Genomic DNA, 24392 nt, shown 5'->3' on the forward strand with positions numbered 1-24392 from the left:
CGTCAATTACATCTATTATCCCTAAAAAAATTAATTACAAATACCTCCTTACTCTTGTCAATTATATCTACCATTCCTGACCATTCCTGAGAAAATCAATTATAAATACCTCATTACTGTTTTTGATTTCTTTAAGAAATAATAGATATAATTGATTGCAAACACAAAAATCTATATGTAAATTGTCATTTTTTATCTTTCTAGTATCATCAAGCAAGTCATACTTATTGGGGCCACAAGCCCTAGAATAACGGAGGTTTGTACCCATGACCTACGTGGATTTACGACCTTTATATAAGAGACAGTCACCATTCTGCTAGAAACACATCCGCAACCCATGGGTTGGGTGCCAACTAAAGATTTTACTCATCTGGTATAGTGGCACAATAAAATTGTCCAGATCATTTAATGCAGACTATTATCAACATCGTTGGGAATTAGCTACTAAAACTTGTGGAAGATATCAATACTAAGTTCTCAAGCTAGTGAAATCTTAGTATTATTGTTGAAGTTTGTTTTTCTTTTTATTTTCAATTTCTTTCGAATTTTACCTGATGGTGGCTTCTAAAGAGCTTGTAGTAAGCATTTGTTTTCTGAAGGAAGAAGCCAAACCATGAAACATTGTGATCAATAAATCCTTCCCCCAAAAGAAATTCTTAAAAATTTAAATAAATAAGTAGAAAATACATCCGTGATGTATATTCGGATATATCCCTATGGGGAATCTAATTCCAAGTAATAGATTATGTGAAATAATAATGGTTGAGGGATTGAGTCATACTCAAATAAGGTTGAGGTATTTAAGTTATACCTAATGTATGTTCTAATATAGGCCATTGGATCAGTTACGATCTAATAATAGGCCTTAGTAGGAGAGTCCAACTAACCGTAGAACCTAGGATTGGTCTATAAATACTGTTTGAAGCAACGGTATGGGTATTCCAATCTAGATACTCAGGGTGTAATGCTTTAAGCAACCTTGTGCTTAAACCAACCTTGTGCTAAACCCTAACCCTAACAATAACCCCTAACAATAATCCCAATGTCAAATAAAGGAATTCATTACACAACAGATCCCCCTGTGATTCTCATTCTGGTCAATCCTGTCCAAGTGTCTTATGGTGCTTGAAGTGACCTCTGAGTTGAGCCTGCATTCACCTAGATGCCTAGAACTTCTTCACATTCACTCGTGCTCCCTGCTTCACACTGGATTCAAGCATGGCCTCTAAGACAGCAACATCTCGAGCACCTTCAACAAAAGAGCTACGAGGTTCAGCACCATAGCTGCCTCCTTCCTGCGATGTAGGAATGAAATAGGATATCAGAGAGGTATTTGCTAATAGAACAAAAGCTTTATTTATATAGGGATTATGCATGGTTTGTCACATGGCAAGTAGACTTCTTGGTAAAAAGGAGCCGAGCAATTTTTCTGTTAACTCAGAAGCTCTAAGATTTTAGCAAAATCAGTTATGAACATTAAAAATAGTAAGAGCTCTCACCCACCATCAAGCTTCCTTAACATTAATTATCATTACAAATGTTCAATAAGGGTTAAGGTGTAAATATTACCACATGGGCAGCCTGCGAAATATCATGTACAAAAGATTTTAGTTCTTCAGTCACCCCACAAAATGGGTGAAAAGAGTTTTTGCAATGTCCCTCTGCTGTATAGAGTGAAACCTGTGGTGGCACTTCAAAAGGTTAGCACCAGGTTACTGTTTCAGTTAGCTGATTCTTTAAAACAACTATGCATCGAGAAGTAAAAGCATATAGTTTCTGTGTGCTTTACCATGTAACCATGTTTCCCATCTACATTACCACGATCAATTTGCAGCGTGCCCTTTAAGCCAACAACTCGCCAGAACATCTAAACGAACAAATATTTAGTGTCGAATAAGCAGAAAAAGAGGAAGAGATTTCCCCCCCCTTCCGCATGGGGGTTGGGGCGAGGGGAAGGGAGGAGTTCAAGAGAAACATCATATTATACCTTGGGTGATCTTGATGAAACTGCCATTACAAACACTCCAGGACAACCATTCTCCAACTGACTACACAGGCAGACAGGTAACCAACTAAAATTCACTTCAAGGAGGATCACATTTTTCCATTTTTGTGATAAAGAATATGAATATATAATTAGGTTAAACTTTAAAACAAATGCATAAATATTTTGTAATTTTATCTTCTCCATTCTCTCATCACCCACCCACCCTCTCCCCAAAAACCCCACGGGGGGCTAAACAAGGATCAAATACCTAGAGGGGATATGGATCAATCTCCACCAGTTCAGACTTAAGAAGTTACGATTGGATCAGAATTTCAAACCCAATATGCTCTAATCCTAGTTTCCAGAATGGGATTGGCTGATCCAACCAACCTTGTTGCAACCTCAACAGTTTCAATTATTATTCGACCTTGAGAACAAGGGTTCAAGGCTTGGTAGAGGCAGAGAGATTAACCGATCTTGATCTGATCAAAATTGGGATCAGCTCCAACCTGAGTTGGCCAAAACTGATCCCATACGCTGCTTTCTCATTTTCCCCTCACCATCTCAGCAAATCCCTCTCTGACAATGTTGTTGCACGAATTCAATGACAAGATCCATGCCCAGGGATGTCAGTTTTTGGATGTCAACCAAGTTTCACCTGGTTGGTGTCACTGACGCTAGAGATTTATACAGAACTCCATCACCCAAATTTAGACAAGCATTAACAATGGTACACATCATCACCATGCAAAGAATAGAGGCACCAGAGTATGTAAAGACATGGAAAGGAAATTGAGGCTCACATGAAACAAGGACACCTGAGATTTATTCACCCAAAAAAGGGACAGCTGAGATTTAAAGAAGCCAAAAGGTAAAGAGTTTTCATGGCCTTCCTCATGCATCCTTATGCAGCCTCGTAAATTTGTGGCAATTTCTTTTCAGTTCAGTAAGAAGACGTGAAAGATGTCATAGTACACTTGAATACAAGTTGCAGAACAACTTCACTTTGTTCATTTGTTTTATATAGATACCCTGTTGTCATAAACTGTGCACTTTGCATTCCCAGTGTTCAACATAAGCTGAAATCCATTTGGCAGGGCCAGACACCTTCAAGATCAAATATATAATTATTGAAAGCCTAAAAAGCAGGTTTCCCCATCCCACCCTCTTTTGAGTTAGTAGGTGATGGAGAGGGTATGTGAGAGTATGTAACCGAAAGCATCCTCAAATTAAATGCCAAGATACCATCAAAGGTTGAGTTGTTGCCATTATTATCTCTGACAGCTAGGTAATAGTGCCACTAATGAGGGCTGTTGAAAATTGAAATGGCTGCTGTCTCTATCATTTGATTGCTAATAAGGCATACAAGACAGGAACATGAGAATCCAGGCTAACTTACAACATGCTTTAGAAACTTACAAGAGGGAGGATATATTGTCTGGTGGAGGCAAAGTCATATCTACATGAGATGTAATAGCAGACACAGAGGCCACTTCGGACCCAACAACCTGTTCAATATAATGGACCAGATGCTCAGTGTTAACTAAATGATAGATAAAGTTGGAAGAACATGATTTCATTTTTTTTTATGAATAATATTCTGAAAATGATGAAAATAATAATCGACAGTAGAAGTGGTGGTATGAGCCCCTGAGGGCTGAGGGCTAAGGGCTAAGATCCAAGGTTACCTAAAATTTAAGAATCAAAACAAAACAAGTAAAACACAACTGTCTTTATTCATTCATTAGTAATCAAGTTGATTAATTCAGACCCTAAAGAACCAATTATAGCAACAAATTACTAGTTGGATGGCTGCATGATGAAAATACAAAGAATATAAGCCCGGATTCCACTGCATTTACATATAATAATCATGACATGGGAGTGCTTCTAAAGCATACCCGAATGATAAATTGAAATTTTAAATGTGTTGCAAAGAAACTAATAACCTTGCGAATACCCCCCTTTCTTTTTGAGGGGTAGTTGTGGTGGAGGCACTGAAATGTTTATAAAGTTTAGATTATTTCATTCCCCCCCCCCCCTTTGAGGAGTTGTGGAGGCGTTGAAATGCTTACAAATTGTTTGGATAGGAAATTTTATCATTTAAAGTCATGACAATGCCAACCATCAAGAAACACAGACAATGGCACAGTGTTAAAGACTGTTATCGGTCATGGATGCATAAATCCTAACACATGTCCACATCATTGAACAAAGAAGGGAAAAATGTTCTGGTAGGAATGGCAGATCCTTATGATTTAGAATTTAACCTATTCTCCAAATGTGACTCCATCAAGTAATTCCAGTCCACATTCCATAGGCTAGAGGTGTCAGCAAGCCAGGTCTGGGCTTCATCATAATATACCCGACCAGGACTCAGTTATACTCTACTTTCGGAGTCCTAGAAGGTTCAGGCCGTCACAGCCATCCTTGACTCCAGACCCTATCCAGTAATAGCTGGAACTTACCAGGTAGACGCTTACCAACAGAAGACCAAAGTGGCTCCTCCTCTCTCCAACTCATCCCTCCCACTTATCATTAAAGACTAGCAGGAACTTTAGGAAATAGTGATCTTTAACATACAAGTATACGATGAACCAATAAAATCAAAGTAGTCACAGGATCCAAAGAGCAAGAAAAGAATGGCCAGAGGAATGAACTCTAGATGGAAACATACAAACATATTCTCCAATTAAACCAGAATGGGGTTTCCAGATTCTCAAAAAATCCATGATTAATTTTCCCAAAATCAATTGAATGAAATAAACAAGGAGCTTACCATCCTCAATCCTGCTATGAAGTGTACTCCCATATCTAGAATGAAGCCTCCCTGACAAAACAATATGCTTTCAGAATGAAACAGAATCGATTCCATTATTCATAAATAATTATATAACCCAGGATCATGGAGATTGCTTCTTCGTCATTCAAATAATCGCAAAATGGAATAGAGGGACACTCATCATCCTTCCACAAATGAAATCCAGATATAGAATATGTCTTACCATGTGGAGGATGTTCCTATGTTCTAAAAGACAAATAGCACAAAAATAGAAATGGTCACTCTCATTAGTCACTTCCACTATACCTCAAATTGAGGTTTCCAAATGAAAGGAACAATGGATTTACTTGGATAAAATCATGATCAGCAATCCAATTTTTAAATGTAGCAGTTTCGAGTTTTACCAAGATAAAAGGTTACCAGCACCTTCTTGAACATCATGGAACCAATTATATGTCAAGCTAAACTTGACACACTAAAAATTCAGACAAGAAATTGCATCTTGTTGTAATAACTGGAAATGAGAATTTGGGGATACCATTGAATGAAGTAGAAGCATCGGTATTGATTTACAAAAATACATTGAGAGCTTCCATGGCTATAGAGCCACAAAAACTAACGAGTGATACATTTGACTTAGGGATAAGGTTATTGAAACCGATCCAATACAAGAAACTACCATTATAGAGAATCAGTTTTGATTATGCAAGGAAGATCCACACTGGCGCTATTAATCTACTAAGGAGACTCAGGGAAAGAGTTAGATTGCAACACGGATCTAAAAAGCTTATGATAGAGTCCCTAGAGAGTCAATATGGGAAGTACTAGAGAAGAGCAGTGTTTCAAGTATATGTGTGCACATAATTAAAGATAGGTGTGAGTAGAGTAAGAACCTTTTTGGAGGGGGAAGTCAAGGTAGTCAATTCCCAATTACAATTGGGTTACATTGATGATCATCTTTAAGCCTTTATTTGTTTTCACTTCTCATGAATTTTTTTAACCAGAGAAATGCAAGATGAGGTTCTTTAGTGTATGAATTTTTGTGACGATTTTGTTTTGGTGGACAAAAGAAAGTCGGGACTAAAGCTAAGTCTAAGTTATGGAGTCCAACTTTTGAACCCAAAGGTTTAAGATACATAGAACAAAGAGGAAAAGAAGAAAAAAAAAGTTTTATGATAAATAGAACGAAGATGAAGTATATGGTGGGTAACTTTAGTTACACTATGATGGACAATGAAGTGGTGAAATTTGACAATAGGAGATTTCACAAAGTGATCATTTTAGGCATTTGGGCTCATTCAAGAAGTGTTGATATAGAGGATGATGTTCCATAGATGATTAAAATAAAATGGATGAAGAGAAAAGTGCTTCCGAAGTTGACTTTTTCCTGCAAAACTTGAAGGAAAAATATTATACAACCAACTATTACGTATGATGTAGCATGTTAGGCCACTGAGAAGCATCATATAGATAAAACTTAGGGTAGCAGATGATGTTTGTTGGGATCAATGAGTAGTAAGACTAGAAGGATAAAGTAAGGGAATGATCATTTTGGAGCTGATTTGGGAGAAGATCCAATACATGATAAGATCCCAAGCTAACCCAACTCCCACAATCAGCCCAACAAGATGGAAAATTCAATACTCTCAAATAAGGCTGAGTTGTTTCATATTGAAAGAAAGCAAGTTAGCATGTCAATAAAGTAGATAAAATACTGGAAAATGAAGGCCATCTTCCAAGATAAGTATCAGATAAAAAAATAAAAATTCAGGATATAAATTATCTGATTGACTAACACAACAGACAAGTCAAATGCAAAATGTGTTACAAAAAGGGAAGAAGCCTCATTGCTTATACCAATATACCGTGTGTTACCAGATGATAAAAGCAAACACACAATATTAAATATGAGGCCATCATTCCTACGGAGTTACAGTTTCAAGCTTATTAGCCACACCGGCGTAGAGATCAGCCTACTGCAGCACCTATACAGATGGACAACAAGTTTAAAGGCTAGAGGAATGCTAGGGTTCATTGGTTTGACAAGAAGCACCAACCACAGGCAGCTTATCTATCTTTTATTGGGATATCTGTCTTCTATTTGGATTAGTTTATCATTTGTTGTCTTTTATTTGGGTTATTGGTTTTTATTTGGTTCATTAGGGTCCTTATTTGTTATTTAATGATAAATGAACCTTGGGTCGATCCATGGGTTATAATCAGCCCTTTGTTTCACTTAAGGGTAATTTTCTTGGAATTCCAGCTTTGACCATAATATTAGAATATTAGTAGGAAGATTATTTTAGGGTTTTGAATTTTTGAATTTTTGAATTTTCTTACAAGAAGAATTGTATTCACAATGAAAGGCATTGAGTGAAACTGAAAATATATTTTTTTCCCTGCCCAAGAATCTGTCTCTCCCTCTATCAGTAAGTTCTTCTATTCCTCCTTTCTCTCTCTTCTTTCCATGAATTTAAACCCTGCCCCCCTTCCTTCTTTTCCCCACCCACCCCCCTCTTTTCTTTCTTTTCTGCTCCCTATCAATACCCCCTGCTGCCCCTCTTTTTTTTCTTTCCCTTTTTCCTATCCTTTACCCGGCTGGAGCCCTACCCCTGCATTCTTTGTACTAGCTCCTTGCTGCCTCCTTTTTCCCATTCTTTTTCTCTCTTTTATTTTCTGTTCAACAATACCTTGCAGAAATTTTTTATTTCTTCTTCCTAATTTTATAGCTCCCTTATTATCAGAGTTACAACCCCACCCTGTTTATTATAGTTCCTTTAAACCTATCCCGGTAATCTTTTTTTAGTCATCTTTCTAACTGCAGTTTTGTAGGCACACCCAGAACCAGTAGGTATCATTTTTCTGTTCTATTAATTAATCCTGCTCCTGTTTTGATAAAAGGTAACTTGCACATGCTGCTGCTTAGAATATTTAATTTTTCTACCTTAAGCTTGTTTCTCTTCCTGCAGTAGGCTTATTTGCATTAAGTTCTAGTCTTCTAGGATCCTCTCACATTGTTATTTGCTGAATTTTATTGTTAGTTGTAGGATCATCTGAACTAGGACAACATCTATTATTTTGGAATTTTTGATAGATTTGCACTCAACTAGGTGTATTCTGCCATGATCCACTCCCTTGTGTCCCCATTGTGCTTTGCCTTAGTCTCTGCATGTTTTTTTGGATGAATCAAATTTTTTTGGATGAATTAGTCTTGCATGTTTATTTAGGCTGTTCTTGAATATTTATGTATTTTTGTCCAAGTTGCATGATGATCTTTCCTTTGCTGCTCCAATTCCCCTTTGATATTTTTCTCATTAGGACTTACACCACCTAGAGTACACCTAACCAGCCCTCGTAGGATCCCTACTCCCTAGAGCTCCCCCTACATCAGAATAACTACTTAATACTAGAGAGTAATTAGCTTTCAACTTGTATGACATATACCATCATGATGATATAATTTAATCCCTTTGGCTGAAATGAGCTTTGTCAGCCATTAACCTCACTTACTGTGAAGCTGCGTCTCCAAGAGCTTGAGAAGTAAGGATTTGAACTGTTCATTGATCCCTCAACAATGAGTTGCACACTCATCATTTCACCAACTTCATTAATAAGTTTATTACCCTGGGAGGAAGAAGAACGAAAAGCTTAATAAGTTGTATCCGAAAAAGTGGAGGGAATAAAAGAGCTGAAGTTGTGTATAATATAAATAAAGAAAACCAAACAAAACAAGCTTAAAATACCTCCACAAAAGCTGGTTCAAACCGATAGTTTTCTGCAACAGCCCAAATTGGTCGATGAGACGAATTGGTAAAAAGGGAATTGTAGCTTGAGATTGCAGTCTCTGCCTCATTATTAGCTAGGTCACAATAGAAAATTCTCCACTTGAGGAATGAGCAAATACTATTTCATCAACTCAAATTTTATTGTTAAAGAAAACTTCAACAATAATGCAATAGTTTAAAATATTAAAACAGCAGACTTTAGCACTTACAGCTAAAGATTTTTCATCCTGGATGCAATTTTATAAATTGATTAGATATTCTGAAGCTTCTGTTATTTTGGTGACCATAAACCATCATGCTTAAGCTTCAATATTGTGTTTGGACCTACATAAGATGTGTTGCATTGATGTATGGTCTTCTGAATCCCCTATATTCATTTGAATCTTTCTGTTTTATGATATAGATAGGGAAAAAACTTAAAAAAGATAATAATAAAAATAAAAACCTTACTAGTGAGTTGATACCTATTGACTTAGGGAACAAAATTTTAGCAAGATGAACAAAAAGAAGGTGCATCATCAGTAGTTGGAGGGATCAGTGTGATGCAGATTGTTATTAGGATCAAAGTTTCAGGGGCTTTTTGCACTTTGTAGGCAAAAGTTGAGGTTTAGCCACTACCCTAGAACTAAAGGACCAGGAAAGAGTCTTGCAAGCCTGTACTGATGCAGCACAATTTGAGTTGGAGTTCCAATCGCATGAATTTTTTGGTCTATCTTTTTGATGAATTTAATTGCCAAGAAGATAACTGATTTGAAGGGAAAATATTTCCAAGAATTTTCTAGTTGTTTTGTGAAAGGAAAAAAAAATTCTCAGTTACTGTTCACGCTACAATGACATGAACAGTGTTTTAAGGGATTTTTCTTGGTTATTTATGGGATAATTAGGTAAGCAATTCTTAAATTCATGTACGCTATTTAGGATTAGTTTTAGTTAGTTTTGAATTGCTAAGAGTCCTAGTAAAGTTGTTTTCTTATTGTAGTATGTCTCTTTTATTTATTTAAACGTTTATAATCAGCCTACTGGGAAAAAAACTATAGAGAAAACGTGAATTGGAGCTTTAGATTGTACATTTGCAGCCCCAACCCTTCTCTCTCTCCACGCTTCTCTTCTTCTTCTTATGGGTGTTCTTCTCCCTCTTCCCCTTCTTCAAGTCTAATTCTTCTTAGATTTCCCACTCTTTCCCTATCTTCTTTATCCTTCTTTCTCCTTCTATTCTGTCTCCCATTATGTACCTATATGTTACTGATCGATTCACATTCTGCCAGATTTAGATTGTAGATCTATCATATGTCAATATCAGTTCAGAGGTGGGGAAAAATAACATAACATTACTTGAGGCCTATTCTTGAAGGCAGGTTAATTAGCGTTGAATTGTGTATTGCTCATTTCGGTGAAATTCACAAGTAAAAGCACTCTAACTATTTTAGGAATCTATGCCTAATCATAAATAAAGAAGGCAATATAGATGATGAAAGTCTCATAGAAAATTAAAATATGATAGATGAAGTAGAGAGACGTGACAGAATATTGTGTGATCTACATATACTTTATAAACTCAAAAGGAAAATTTATATAGGGCAGTCATACAACCCAAGTATGATGTGTAATCTAGAATGTTGGGAAATTAAGAGGCATCATATTATTCAGTAGCAATGATGAGGGTCTTATAACGGATAAGTGGCAAAACTAGGAATGATAAAATAAGAAACGATCATTACTGGAGTGTATTTAAGAGTGTCTCCAATACATGATATGCTGCGAGTCACTTGAGGTGGCATGACCATGTTCAACAGAGATATTTGGATGCACCAGTAAGGAGGAGTGAAAGAGTGATTTGATTCAGATTGAAGCAACAAGGAGTCAGGGGTAGACCCAAAATGATCTTAGGAGAATTGGTGAGGAAAGAGATGCATAGCTTAGGCCTTATATCATGTATGACCTCAAACAGAACTCGCTGGAGCTCCATGCAAGATCAAACTGATGCCATTCAATTGGGTAAAGGCTGAGTCGGGCATTGTTGTTCTCATGACTCACGTACTTTGTCATTGTTACCCTGTGGATGCAAGGGACGGGTTCTATATCTTAGCTGAAACCAAAAGCCTTGTAATGAGAACACCGCAAGGAAGCATGGGAAGAATCCAGTACACTGGAACTGTGGATAGTAGTCACAGACTCACAATAGAAATCTCTTAGAAGAATCCTAATCTATGTAGGACTTTTAAGAGTATGATATCTTGTCAAATAAAGATCCTAGCCTGTCCAAGTACGATTTGAGGTGGGAATCTTAAGCCTATTCATGATTGATAAATTCAAGATTTATTTGAAAGGCATAAAATGCAGAATAATTTGTTTTTTGTTAATTGAAGAAATTGGTAAGAAGAAATCAGTCAAAAAAGCAGATCTGTGACTGTGTGTTTTCTTGTTATCAAATTTCATGGACAATAGACAACATAAGATAAAAGCAATAGTTGAACAAAAGAAACTGGTGATACTTACAAGCTGCAGCTGGTTTCTCTTCAAGCCCGCCACGATAATCAGACAATGTTGAAGGACAAGTGGATGACACACATTAAGAGTGAAAAGTCAACTTTTAGAACTTTGTGCAGAGTAAAAAAGTATTAGTGAAACAAACTTTTGGTTAGAGTATCAGGCAGATGACTTGACAAGTAATTAGAACTTTGTTCAATTATTTTGCATATTTTTCCTTCTTTATGAAACAAAAAGTGTCATGAGATGAGAACGAAGATCCATAGCCTCTCTTCCCCTTGTATACTGTTAAATATCAAATCACCTTGAAGGACATGCTTCCCAGCCTTTAGCATTCTCAATGAGATGTCCACCTGTACAAATAGGAGTTCTGTTAGTGTGGTCCATTCTCGAACTGATGCACCGACTCATAACAAGGAAATGGAGGTAGGTTTCATGATCAACATCTACAAGTTTTAACAACAGAAGAACCAATAGAGAGAAATATTTCCTTGGAAGTAATGAGTTGACAAATAAAGAATTATGGATATAACCGACTTCTTTAACAATCATCACAGCAAAAGTTCAAACTATTTCATAAAATTGCTACCTAGGTTTAGGGGGTCAACACAAATAAAAATTAATAATTCTAGGATCATTACTTAAAACTCAATACTGCTGCAAATTCAAAACAGGTCTTATCCAGGGGAGATGTGTTTTGACTAACTTCTTGTCTTCCGCTTCTTCCTTCAGCTCCTACTCTTCTTCTTTTTTCTCTTTTTACTTCTACTTTCTTTCCTCCTGCTTCTTCTTCTACCATCTCCCTCCTCTGACCGTGACCATGTCCAACCATGTGTCAAGCTGTGCAAGAACGTGTTGAAATAGGCAATTGTTTGAAAGGCAATAAATTACCAACAGGAATGGATCAATGAGCCTTTTAAGCTTCGAAGGATCTTCAACCATCCACAATTGCTAACAAAATCTCTCATCTTAACTTCATCTTTGCACTATCTATTGCCACTATATACACATTATCAAAAAATATTTTATTGCTAAATTAATATAGCATATGACATACAATGAGTAGCCTGTTTATATATGTGGCGGAAGTATCATGGCAACCATACTCTAAAAATGAATGTCTTCAGCCTGTTTATATATGTGGCGGAAGTCAAGTTCACACAACGTCCCCGCCCTTTTTCCATTCACTGTTAATTGGCAATAATCATAAAACGAACCAAAGAGGTTGTGAGTTGATACAATTATGTAGGGCAAACCCGGTGCTAAAGGTTTCCACACAAGCAGAGTTCAAGGGGCAATTTTCTTATGCAACCTTACCCTAGCAATTTTGCCAAGAGGCTATTTTGGTACCTTGACCTCAGGCTACAACTGTGGTCCACTGACTACTGCGCTAAGGTGCCCCTAGTTGATACAATTATGTACTTTATCGTTTCCGTGGAGCCCACTTTTTCATTCATTATGCTTGCCTCCTATCACATACCAAACATATGTACATTGAGTACTCCAATGTTCTCTGGACTCATTCATAAGCCTATTTTATGTAATTGCCAATGACTGAAGACAATCACCAGTTTGATTTTTGTTCCTTTTCTCCCCTAGCAACCCCCAGACTCAGTTTGGGCTTTAAGTCCTTTCTTATATTCTTTGGCACAAAATCATCGCATGTAGTTTAGTGAATATAAGAAGAAGGGATCAATAGAATAATAAGATGAAAAATAAATGCAAATCGGGATCTACTTCGGTAGAACATCGAATGAATAGATATACACCATCATCAATCTCAACTCGCTGAATTCTGAAGATGGAGAGGCGAATTTGAGGTTCATCTACATTTGTGCAGCCAGGTAACTTGCGGTTTAGAAATACTAGACCAAACCAGCTCACCTACCTGCAACTTCGTGTATTAAACAAAATACTGTGCGCATACCTGAGTTTGTCCAGCTAGAACAACTGCTACTCCAAGTATTGAACTATCTTGAATGATATCTTCAAGCCCTTCATCTCCCCACTTACACTGAATGCCAGGGAAAAATTTACAAGCTAGCTCCACAGCAGCTCTTGCAGATTCCTACATTTTCAAAAAGCAGAAATAAAATCAAGTCAAGCAATAAATTACAGATAAACGGGATGATATATTGACAGAATTTAACTACCTCACTTCGGCTCCAAATTGCTCTCACATTCACAATATCAGCTATCTCACTTAGCCTGGGAATATATTGGGTCCGGACAAAGATTCCGGCACCGAGCACCGCGATTTGGGGCTTCGTCGTCATCTCAGCCACCGTAGATCTTTAGAAACAAAACAAATTCACGACTCAACGTCCAAGTATTCAGACCTTCTTTTGTGATAGATAAAGAAACTGAAGGAGATCAGACAATGCTAGATGCTACAGATCCCCAGATCACAACGGAAACCAACCAAAATAATTTATATATATGAAAAATGCGTAGCATTACTAAAAACATAAAAATGAAAAAATAAATTTAATAACACAATTCTTTTTATTATTATTATTATTATTAAGAAACAATAACTATTACATATACCACAGGTGAAGAACTTGTGACATCTTCACCAAGAGGTGGAGATTCTTACCAACGTTGTGGTAAAGTTATGTTTTGTTTCTTAATAAATATAAATAAAAAAAATATCGTAAACCAAAAAGAGTGAAAATTTTCGAATGCCACTTCTTACCTTACTCTTAAAAATGCCACTTCGTGAGTTATTTAATTTATTATTCAGATCATCTACAAGATGAAAATATATCAGCGACACTCCCTGTTGTTAGTAAATTTCAATTAAATGCTAATATATCAGGTTAGACTTTTCGAAATGATAACCATAACCTTTAATGAAAAAACTTACACTCCACTCATTTATTAATTTTTCTTTAATGTCTATGACTTATTTATTTATCAATTGTAAATCATCATAAAGTTTGGGGATATAATTCATATTTATTGTTTTAAAACTTAGGGTACGAGGCTAATATTGGAAATGAGTACTTTAAAATTAATTGAAGCTAAAAGCTTTAATAATAATGGGTCTAACTAATAAATATTATATATATATATATATATCTTCCTGGTGCAACAATCAAGTAGAGTTCTATTTAGGTAGTAGTTGTGGTCAAACCCGTCAAACCGGAATCTCATGGTCGGTTCGGGTCTAGTCAAATATTAGGTTCGACTATGAGATTCCTATATTAGAACCGAACTCAATAACGTATGAACCAAGAAGAAGATTTCATATCAGACTCTACTGTTACTATTCAAGTTGAGTTCAACCTACTGAAGATAAGTCAATTCCTAATGAAACTTTAGGACAATAATTCCTTGAAGTAATCGACTTACAATAACTATAAAAAGAGGTGTGATTATCATCATAAAGTATGCACTCTATGTTATTGAATACACTGAGAGATTGAGATTGAGTTATTTGTTCGTCGGAGATGATACTCGACCAGGGAGACCGAATTCTGCAACAACAGTAGTAATTCAGGAGTACTTTAATAGTGCGTAGGGCTAATGATTGCATATGTCATACTAAAAAGTTTGAACATTGCATAGCAGGATGGCGGCGCAAGTTTGCCGCGGCTACATCCCCTCTTCCTTACTGCCCCCCCAAAAAAAATACGAGTGTCGCATAAAATTTCCCAAGAGAAAACACCTATCTGATACACGAAGTGGTGGCACATTTGTGAATATACAAAAGAATCTTGAAATTTCCGTAACTGTCCCTCCCAACATTAAATACTTGGCGCCAAATTTTGGTAAGAAAAAAGAAAAAGAAATATTGGCGCCAATACATATTTCCCGCGCCCATTATTCATCTGTTCTGCCTTTTATATAGTTTTTTTTTCCCCCCATTTTTTTCCCCCTTTCTAAACCCTCTCAGGATTTTACAGGCGTGGAGAGATTCGGGAACCTAAGGAAGAAACGAAACTTCAGAAACCAAGATTCTAAAAGTTTTGAAACTCATCTTCTCTGAAGTTAAAACCTTAGAGCCTGAAAATGTTCTACTCTCACTCTTTACTCGCTCCGAAGGGTCCTCTATCAACGATTTGGCGTGCAGCGCATAAGCCACCGACTAAGAAAAGGGAAGTTGCAGCCGTTGACATCCTCTCCTCTCTTGGTATGTCTCCTGCGGTGTTTTTCTCCTTTAATTTTTTCTAGAGTTCTCGCAAATTAGTTTAGAAGTTTCAAATTTGGGCCAATGCTAAACTTCCCTTTGATCACTATCTGGTTGATTTTTTTATCCGGAATACTTCAATCTTCGGTTTATCAAGTTAATGCTCCAATTGTGTTCCTGTGGTGGTGTCTTAGATACTATAATGTATCCTCCAGTTCCATTGGCGCTGAGATTATCAGCCCACTTGCTGTTGGGTGTTGTTCGTGTATATTCAAAGAAAGTCGATTATCTCTGGGATGACACCAAAGAGATATTGCAGAAAATAAACAGTGTCTCGCTCTCAGCAAATGTTAATCTACCAGAGGATGCAACTCATGCTCCACGTCACACCATCACTTTGCCAGAGACACTGGAGCTTGATGCAATGGACTTGGATGCTGAGTTCTTGTTTGATGGGTAAGATTTTTTATTTTTTGGTTTTTAGTTTATATGTGTCTTATATTCAATTCAAACTTATTGGTTGAATTTCTATATTGCTTCTCAGATCACCTGATAATCATCTCGGGAGTTATGAAGAGATTACTCTGACAGGTTTTGGCCTTGAATTGATGCTCCTTACTCATGAGATATTTTTTTCCCTTTAACTAAAATTTATTTGACTTATGTATGAGTAAATGTTTGTCTTATATTGTTCACAGATCAAATTCCAGCTGAAGGAGATCATTACATTGCATTCTTCATTGATGAGGTCCAAATTCGTTATTAAAAATTGTTTTTTTGATATGTTTTATTGATTTTTTGAGTCCCAAGTACTGTTCAGAACTTGACAGGTACTTTTGCTCTTTTTATAGGATATGAGAATGGATACTTCTCCCCCTGCAGATATTCCAGAAATTAGTCCAATGGAAGAAGAGTATGCTTCTTTTACGTCTTGTGTTTTGCTTGCGTTTCTAAATTTTGCAGAAATAACATGATATCTTTTTATGTAGTACATCACTTTCAGCTCCAACAGACAATCAGGTGGGAGTTTCTGATCCTGGTCCAAGAGGTCAGGCAGAAGCCTACAGTCAGAGGCAGGCCGAAATGCGTACCTCTCAAGGCCTTCCGGAAATTGAAGTTATGCGTGATGCTGTTCACAACTCTAGATCAGAAGATCTTCCAGAGTTGCCAGACCTCAGTAAGGGTGCTTTTGAGCAAGACAGGCAATTCAATGAGAACATGAGTGGGGGAAAGACTCTTTCTCCAATTGTGGAGGATATGCTAGTTTCTGGAGGACATTCTGAACCATTTCAGTTACAACCAGAACCACCAGCCTCTGTTGCTTCAGAAGCGGCTCATCAGGGTTTTGATGTACATTTTTCACTGGGTGCGTTCACTTTGTGCATCACTACAGTAATCTATTTTTGTAGCTGTTTGTTGGGTTAAAAGAAAATTTTCCTTTCTGTCTTTCTCATGATGCAGGTCATATGTCACCTGGTTTGGCAATTCAACCAACACCGCCTGTTGAGAACCCGAAAGCAAGACCAAGAAAGAGAAAAGTGAAGTTTGACAACAGGGCTATAGTGCTTTCCAATGAGTAAGCCTTTTTGTTTTACCGTGAAGTTCTTGTTTACTCTCATACTCATAATTGGTTATGCGATTTTATTTTATTGATTTGTTTTTCTCATAGGTTCGTAGAAAATAGCCTTCAAGACCCTAGTAGCTTGGTGGGGCAGCATACTAGGCTCCCTTCCACAGATTTGGATTTTTGGAGATTCAAGAGGTTGAGGATGGAGGAGGTCTTCCTTCAGCCATTAATTTCTGGTGAGCGATTTTCACTTTGCAGGCTGCATCTAGGTACTTCTCACCAATGCCAGAATTAATTTTATGAAAATCTCAACATGTATTTTCTGCAGGGATGTGTACAGATCTTCATACCATTTATAAGAAGGATTTCGTATCTTCTAGAGTTGGTTCAATTCCCACAGAAGATGCTCCAGCTGAGTTAATGGGCGCACAGTATTCTGCTCCTGAACCTAACAATATGGGCACAGAGACTCTTGCACCTATACCGGACCATGAGGTGGAAACTGAACACCTCCGATGTGTGGAAAGCCATATTGGTCCCAGTTCTATTCTTGAACAGAGGCCAGAGGATGCTCCTGCTAAGTTGATAGGTGCACAATCTACAGCTCTCGTACGTAACAACATGGATGCACAATCTTCTGCATCCATACCAGACAATCAGCTGGAAATCGAACACCTTCGATGTGAGGAAGGCCATATCGGTCTTGATTCTACTCCGGAATTGGGGTCATCTCCATCTAGATTGGTGCCTTCTCCATTAAGAAGGGATAGATTCACTCCCCTTCATGTGAGCAGTTTTGGGCCAGGGTCCATGTCAGAAGTGTTAGCTAGAACTGAAGTATTGATAACTCCTGATCTAGAGGAATTTACTAATCCGCCCAGCACCAAACTGGGAACACCATTAACTCGTTTGGAGGATCAGTACAACCCTAGAGATTTTGGCTTTTCAGCTATTCCAGAGCCGAACTTTGCAGAAGCAGATGTGAGTTGTTTGTTCTGTGTTATGTGATGGCAATGCATCCTGCAAACACAAAATGCAATGTGTTATTGACTCATTATTTTCATGCAAAATGTAGGATTGGAGTCTTCTCGAAGCACATAACACACCACCTAGTAACCTAACGGGTATATGCCAAAAGTTTTCCATCTCATATGTAGTTTGCGTTAAATGATATCCTGATTTGCATAGTGTTTTGTTTGATGCTTTATTTTCAAAGGTTACTGGCTATTTATAAGGACAGATGTATTTAAGAAATGTCCATCTATTGTGATTAAATGTTCTTAGTGGAATTACTGTTCCTGTTAACAGGGCTTGAACAAAATGAAGTATTTGATACACTGTCTCAAAGGATCAAGTAAGCACTTTTGTTTTAGACCTGAAGATGAGTAGTATATTATAATCTCTATTCACCTTTGCGTGTTTGAATTGAATGACCTGCAGGAAAGTGGTGAATAGGATGTCACCTTCAACCCCAAATTCTAAGGGTCCGCCAGGAATCCTTAGCTTGAACAAGATTTTAGAAGGACAAACCAGAAAAATAAGTGCACGAATGTTCTTTGAAACCTTGGTAAGGTCATAAGAAGTTTTAGTTAAAATTGTGATTGCAATATTTTGTGATTCCCTTCCATACAAACATTTTCCTTATAATACTTTCTTTTTGATTTTTTCTCTTAGATGGCATTTCTAGGTGGGGTGTGTGGATAGTTAACAACCTACGTGTATCCCTTATACCAACATACTAGAGGATTTAGAGGATTAGTGACAGCCTATGTGTATCATTTGTATCTAAATATTATATTTTCATATGGTTGTCTCTATCCTTAAAATCACAATCTCAGAGATGCAATTTGGGTTTGCAACTTTCTTTTTTTTGGGGCAGCATGGCAGATGGAATTGTCAGCAGTTACGCTGACGCAGTTTCATCACCAAATTGGGCTAATCTTTTAAGATTAAGTATTGGGTTGAGCTCTATACATGTTAGGTTTTTGACACCAGGGGTTTTCTATGTAATAAGCCACTTCTATGGGCCTAAACTATGGGTAATAATGTTGCATACGAAATTAGGTACTTTTATTTCCATGTTTGAGTTTTGTTTTAAATTATATCAGTTTAGCTGGTTGGAACCAGCAGTTTAGATAAAGTTACTCTGAAATATTCTCTTTTTGGCTTACCCCAGGTCTCTTTATCTCTCTCTTTCCTTGTAAGAGTTTCTTCATTTAGAGCAATCAGAGGCAGAGATGAAGCCCCTACAGTTGTCAAAATTAAACACAAGAGGAATATTCTCTTTTAAGTTGTAATTGACTCTGGTCTGAGTTTAGTTCAATGTTTGAGTTGTTTAAGTTACCTACTAACTTAAAATTAGGTTAGGCCGCCTTTTCAGTATAGGAGTTTATTTTTTATTAATTTTACAACGTTTTAAAATGAACTGATAAAATAGAGTTGTGTTTAATTTATTTCTACCAGTGAAGTAAAATGGCAAATCATGGTTGTGACAATGCATAAGTTAACTCTTTAAATGTAGTTCTTTATGTTTTAGCTTTTTCCAAGCAACATTTGGATTTCTGGTACTATGGTAGTATGTGACCTTCCATGCTTGCGAGAGTAGTGCCTAAAACCCTCTCCGTGTATGGGACTTTACAGTTCTTTGTTGCTATTCATATCAATATTTGGGTTGGAATTTCTTTTGAGAATTCAGTCCATGCTGTTTAGAAAACTATGTTCTGATTGCTTTTGAACCATCCTCAGTCAGTGTGGTCAGTTGGAAATTTGTTTCTTTGTTTTCATACTGTTGATGGTTAATTTTATTTGTAAAAGTGGAGATTCTTATACATCAATCAAATGTAGGTCTTGAAGAGTTCTGGGTTAATTGATGTACAACAAGAAGTACCTTATGGTGACATAGGTTTGAAGGTGACTCAGAAATTTTATGATCAACTTTGAGGGCATATCTCTCTGACATGATTGCAGGATGCCGTGTAAATATGTAAGTAACCAAACCCTTATTAGGAGTGCTGACTAATATATTATCCTTCAATCTTCTGCTGAAATCATTGTAGAATAACAGTCCGAAACATGACATTGTTTAATAAGTCAAACATTACTTTTTCTTAGTGTGGAAGTGGGAATATTTAAAGATTTGGGATTTCAACCTGTGTGGAATGCATTGGAAGCCTAGGAAACCATCAGGCCAGATTCCGGCTACTTAAACTAACTCATTATGTACACCTTGTGGAATTGATAAAAGTTATAACCTTGAAAAGCTGTATAGAACCTATGATCTTTCTTTTTTATATATTTTTTTTATTGTATGAATGGTTCAACTGTTTTCTTCAGTCTGGTTCTTGAAATACTGATTATCATCTAATCTGTCTGCTTCATAAAATAGAAAACGTACTGCAGCATCACCTCATTAACTTTGACCAGGTTACTGAGGAAACCTGTTCAAACTCGTTAATTACCAATACTGTTACTCTCTTCTTATTTTATTTTATTTATTTATTTATGATGCCCCAAAGAGATTTGTATTTGTGACCTCAAATGATTAGAATGATTTTATAACATGTGACTAGCATGTGCCTATGTTAAAATCTATAATTTGTGGATATTGGAAAAGTAAATCCTTGGTATTTGTTTTACTTCACATTAAAAGAGTCAAAGGGCTTGGGTGCACACTGGGCATTAGAGTTGGTTCTTCCTGGTACACTCTGTAAACAACCTTTCTGTTGATTTTCCTGGTCCCCTTCTTGTTTTCAAAGTTTTGTGTTTCTGTTTGACTACCTTTTCTTAGTTCTAACATTACTTGTGAGGGAAATGTCTTCCTAAGATTATTGTAATACTCTTTTCACTCTTTTGGGTGAATACCAATTTTATTAACCAAAGAGGGCACAGCCTTAGAAAGATCAATTGATATTGGAAAAACAGATTCTTCTATTTCATTGACTAAGAAGCATTTATTTATAAGAAACCTGCCTGGACTTTGTGATGCATTATTTGTGATTTCCTGTTTGAGCCATTTAACATTTTAAAGGTAAGCATCAGTATGTGGTTGAAATACAATTTAGTACCTTTTTTTTTTGAAGGGGGGGGGGGGATGAAATTGTAATCATACAAACCACACACCAATCCCTAAACATTTAGCTTGTTTTTGTGTTTTATATTGTAGAAAAAAGAATCTTTTTCTTTTGTATTGAGGAGATTGAGATAAATTTTTGTTTCAATATATTGCAGTATATTTCTGCAGCAGTATTAATGTAGTCCACTCTTAAGTGCAAAATTGAGCTGCAAGCAGGGAAGCAAGGCTGTTAACATTGAAAAAATTTATAGGTGCTCTTACAAATTTTGCTAAATTGGTGTTTATATATGCCCAGGAAGGCCTCCTTAATTATTCTTTTATTCTTTTAGGGGGGGGGTTAGTGTTCTCTGTGAATATCTTATTGGAAAGCTTTCTTGGTATAAAGTTTATCATGGTGAGAATTGTTGAAGGAATTCCGCTTTTCTGTGAATATTGTTGAGGGAACTCAAGGTTGTATACAGTCAGTAATTAATTAGTCTCAGCATCCTTGTAATTTTCTTCAGCTTTAATGCATTTCTCTTATGAAGTGAAAGTCATGTCATTATACCTTGGAATTTACTAGGGTTAAGTTAGTGAAAGAGCATTGGATGTTTGGGTATTGGGAGTATCTGGACTGTTATTTCTGATTAAGAAAAAAAAAATAAAAAAGCGTCTTGTAACTTGAGTGAGGGTTTTTAAATATCTGAAATTGTATTTTGTGAATCTGGATAGAAATTTGCCATGGTTAGTCTAGAAATGGCGGGAAATTATCCAAAACCCTAGTTGTGGTATAGAATGGTTTTTTTTTTTTGGTAAACGTTGTGGTATAGAATGGTTGGATAAAGCTTGCAGATCATATAGCTATTTTTGTTAATACCAATCTTATTTCTGTTACATTTGTTGAAGCAAAGATTGAATGGTCCCTTTCTATTTTGGCCTTCTAAAAGCTAGCCTCGGATCCATGCTTTTCTTTTCCTTCTGGTTTGGAATTTGGATCTCTCTCATGTTACTGCAAACCAGTAAAGCATTTGTGGTTTCTGGGTTTGTGAAAGCTTCTGGTATATCAAAAATGGCATTCATGTCAGTTCTCTTCAGCTGCATTGGATCTTTTTCTTCCTACTATCGTGTTTCCAACGATTGATGGGAGATGAAGATCAGTTAAACCAGAAAAAAGTCCTATCAGCAACATAAACCAATCAAAGCGAAGCCAAAATCTGGAGCTCCAACAATTCCACTTTCTTTCTCCCTTTCAACCCAAACCTCTCTCGTATGTAAGCTTTCTAATTTGCTGTTATAACTCTATCAGTTACCATGAATTATGCAGAAATTAGTCTCTCTATGACTTCGTGTTTGTGATCCAAGTAGATCACACCAGAACTTACATGAAGTTTTATTATAGATTTTAGCTGAATCAAATTCAGAATAGGTATAAGTAGAACGAAGAAGGCTTCGATTTATTCCAAGGCGACATTTCAGTGCGGTCAAGAGCTAAAGACCAGATCAATGGGTTTCTTATCGATCATTTCTTCTATTTTTTTATCGGCTCCCCTCGAGTTACAGGGGTTGACATGAAATGCCCACCCAAGAAACCCAAAGCACACCTTGAAGCTCAAGCTCCACCGTTCACAATTTCTTATTTTCCTCTCAAACTCAAAGTTCTCTTTTCTTTAGTTTTCCTTCTCATTGGGTTGTTCATGTACACCTGCTGCATGAAAACTGTGTAACCAGGGGTTTATTTATCTTTCGAATAATAAAATTTAAATCTATTTCAGGTCATACTTGTTAGATGTATTAAAAAGAAATAATATTTCAAGGTATAATGTGAAATCGTGAATACAAATGTAATTAAGAGAATGAAAAAATGTTTAAAATTGTGATGTTATCTTTAAAAATACTTATCAGGTGAGGCATTTTAAAATTATTTTATTTTTAATTATTATTATTATTATTATTTTGGTATTGGTGCTTTTTTAATACTGGAAATGAAACATCGCTGTATGGATGCGAACCCAAGACCTCCTTATGGGAGTATGGGCTTTTAACCGCTTTACTAACCCACCATTGACATTTTTTATTATTTTTTTCCTAATGATTTAGAACTACTTTGTTCATACATTATGCATGATTTTTTTCATGCATGACTGAGGATAATAAATAATCATATGAAATTTGCATGGATAATTGGAATATTTGTAGTTATTATCTCTGTTGTTCTACGCATTTAATTATAGTTTAACATAATGACTTTCAACTTTTTTATCTTTCTGAAGAATAAGTTTGATATACTGGAGGCAATTGAAAAGAAAAACTTACGTTGCATCTTGCTATTTCTCACCAATGTCAGAATTAATTTTCTACAAGGTTGTGCATAAATCTTCATACCATTTATGAGAAGGATTTCGTATATTCTGGAGTTGGTTCAATTCCCACAGAGGATGCTTCAACTGAGTTAATAGCGTAGAATCCACCGTTGCTATTCCTAGCATTATGGGTGCAGAGTCTTATGCATCCATAACCATGAGGTGGAAACTGAACAACGATTTGAGGAAAACGATGTTGATTGAAGTTTTGGGCCAAGATCCATGTCAGAAATGTTAGTTCGAACTGAAGTACTGATGACTTGATCTAGGGGATTTACTAATCCAGCCAACATGGGACGGGGAACACCATTTATCCAAACAGATATAGGCCTAAAACTTATCGATTACCTGAACAAGAAATTTTGATCAAGATCATTGTTTATTGCCAATCACTAATATTAGAAAAGGACCACCTAGACAGGGGTGGATCGCGGATTTAACATTGGGAAGGGTCAAGTATCAATATTTCACACAAAGCACAATGAATTTTCTACTCATGTTTATCGTTAAAAATTTTATTTTCTTTATTTGATATATATATATATATATATATATATATAAAAAAAAAAACAAAGAAAAAAAAAAAACCCAAACACCCCCCCCCCCCCCCCCAAAAAAAAGGGGGGCACCCCCCGGTGCCGATAGTACCCATATCAAAGACCACCTCCCCTGGTGCCAATAGAAACCTCACGAGGAAATCGGCCCCATGGTTTGTCTCCTAACTTGATGAACAAAATCACAATGCAACAATATGTTTGAAGCCACCCAGACACCTTCTAAGATGGGAAGCACATACCAAGGCTTGTCTATGATGCCCTTCACCATCTCCACAACACTATTGGAATCAAACCGAAGCACCACCCTTGAAAACCCCTTGCAATAGCCTCCTTAAGGCCATGTTGCATGGCCTTCAATTCACAAGAAAGCACATTATTTATAGTTGTATCGTTTGCTGTAACAAACTACACAATTCCATTATCGTCACGACATAAAAAACTAAAGCCACCACCACGGAGCCATCAAAATTTATCACAACCCACCCTACTGACGAAGGAGTCTAGTGATGCCAAGAGACCGACCAAAACTCGAAAAAAACTGGGATCTTCCACCTATAAAAGAAGTCCCTATGAGTTGGTGAGTCATCCACTGTTCGCTCCATATTTAATGAAATGTTGTTGCACAAGCCGCACAACCTTCTTGACAACTTGAGTTGGCAAAGGCTTGTAGCACCCCCAATG

At 36.6% G+C, this 24392-nt stretch overlaps 2 protein-coding genes across 3 annotated transcripts; one reads left to right on the forward strand and one right to left on the reverse strand.

The window, feature by feature from the left end:
* Nucleotides 1-404: 404 nt before the first annotated feature.
* On the reverse strand, nucleotides 405-13449 carry LOC149003660 (NAD(P)-binding Rossmann-fold superfamily protein). Its single transcript, XM_089136792.1, has 12 exons — nucleotides 13195-13449; nucleotides 12969-13109; nucleotides 11346-11394; nucleotides 11051-11068; nucleotides 8513-8628; nucleotides 8280-8393; nucleotides 4767-4817; nucleotides 3407-3495; nucleotides 1988-2048; nucleotides 1790-1867; nucleotides 1570-1680; nucleotides 405-1295 (listed from the first exon to the last, which is right to left on the reverse strand). Exons 1-12 carry the CDS (start codon nucleotides 13315-13317, stop codon nucleotides 1167-1169), a joined length of 1080 nt encoding a protein of 359 aa, XP_088992918.1. The 5' UTR covers nucleotides 13318-13449; the 3' UTR covers nucleotides 405-1166.
* Nucleotides 13450-14936: 1487 nt separating this feature from the next.
* SYN3 (Rad21/Rec8-like family protein) lies at nucleotides 14937-21479 on the forward strand. Of its 2 annotated transcripts, XM_089138475.1 has the most exons (14): nucleotides 14937-15179; nucleotides 15371-15632; nucleotides 15721-15767; nucleotides 15875-15924; nucleotides 16028-16089; nucleotides 16166-16542; nucleotides 16638-16752; nucleotides 16846-16979; nucleotides 17072-17724; nucleotides 17819-17867; nucleotides 18052-18097; nucleotides 18184-18310; nucleotides 19588-19726; nucleotides 20971-21479. In XM_089138475.1, the coding sequence occupies exons 1-13, from the start codon at nucleotides 15059-15061 to the stop codon at nucleotides 19681-19683; spliced, it is 2139 nt and encodes a 712-aa protein (XP_088994601.1). In that variant the 5' UTR covers nucleotides 14937-15058; the 3' UTR covers nucleotides 19684-19726; nucleotides 20971-21479. The 2 variants fall into 2 exon arrangements, with proteins under 2 accessions (XP_088994601.1, XP_088994600.1); XM_089138474.1 differs by lacking the exon at nucleotides 20971-21479 and having other exon boundaries at nucleotides 19588-20789.
* The last annotated feature ends 2913 nt before the right edge of the window (nucleotides 21480-24392 follow it).

This window comes from Hakea prostrata, chromosome 10 (assembly GCF_041222555.1).
Source record: "Hakea prostrata isolate BN-2017 chromosome 10, UWA_Hpros_2, whole genome shotgun sequence".
Taxonomy (NCBI): Eukaryota; Viridiplantae; Streptophyta; class Magnoliopsida; order Proteales; family Proteaceae; genus Hakea; species Hakea prostrata.

Bases quoted from the DNA above. Each gene is read 5' to 3' on its own strand.
- LOC149003660 (XM_089136792.1), bottom strand. From the start codon at position 13,317: ATGACGACGAAGCCCCAAATCGCGGTGCTCGGTGCCGGAATCTTTGTC. The intron at 1,681-1,789 runs GTAAAGCACACA...GTGCCACCACAG, and splicing joins ATGGGAAACATGGTTACATG to GTTTCACTCTATACAGCAGA. The intron at 1,296-1,569 runs GTAATATTTACA...CCTACATCGCAG, and splicing joins TTTCGCAGGCTGCCCATGTG to GAAGGAGGCAGCTATGGTGC.
- SYN3 (XM_089138475.1), top strand. From the start codon at position 15,059: ATGTTCTACTCTCACTCTTTACTCGCTCCGAAGGGTCCTCTATCAACG. The intron at 17,868-18,051 runs GTATATGCCAAA...TCCTGTTAACAG, and splicing joins ACCACCTAGTAACCTAACGG to GGCTTGAACAAAATGAAGTA. The intron at 18,098-18,183 runs GTAAGCACTTTT...AATGACCTGCAG, and splicing joins ACACTGTCTCAAAGGATCAA to GAAAGTGGTGAATAGGATGT.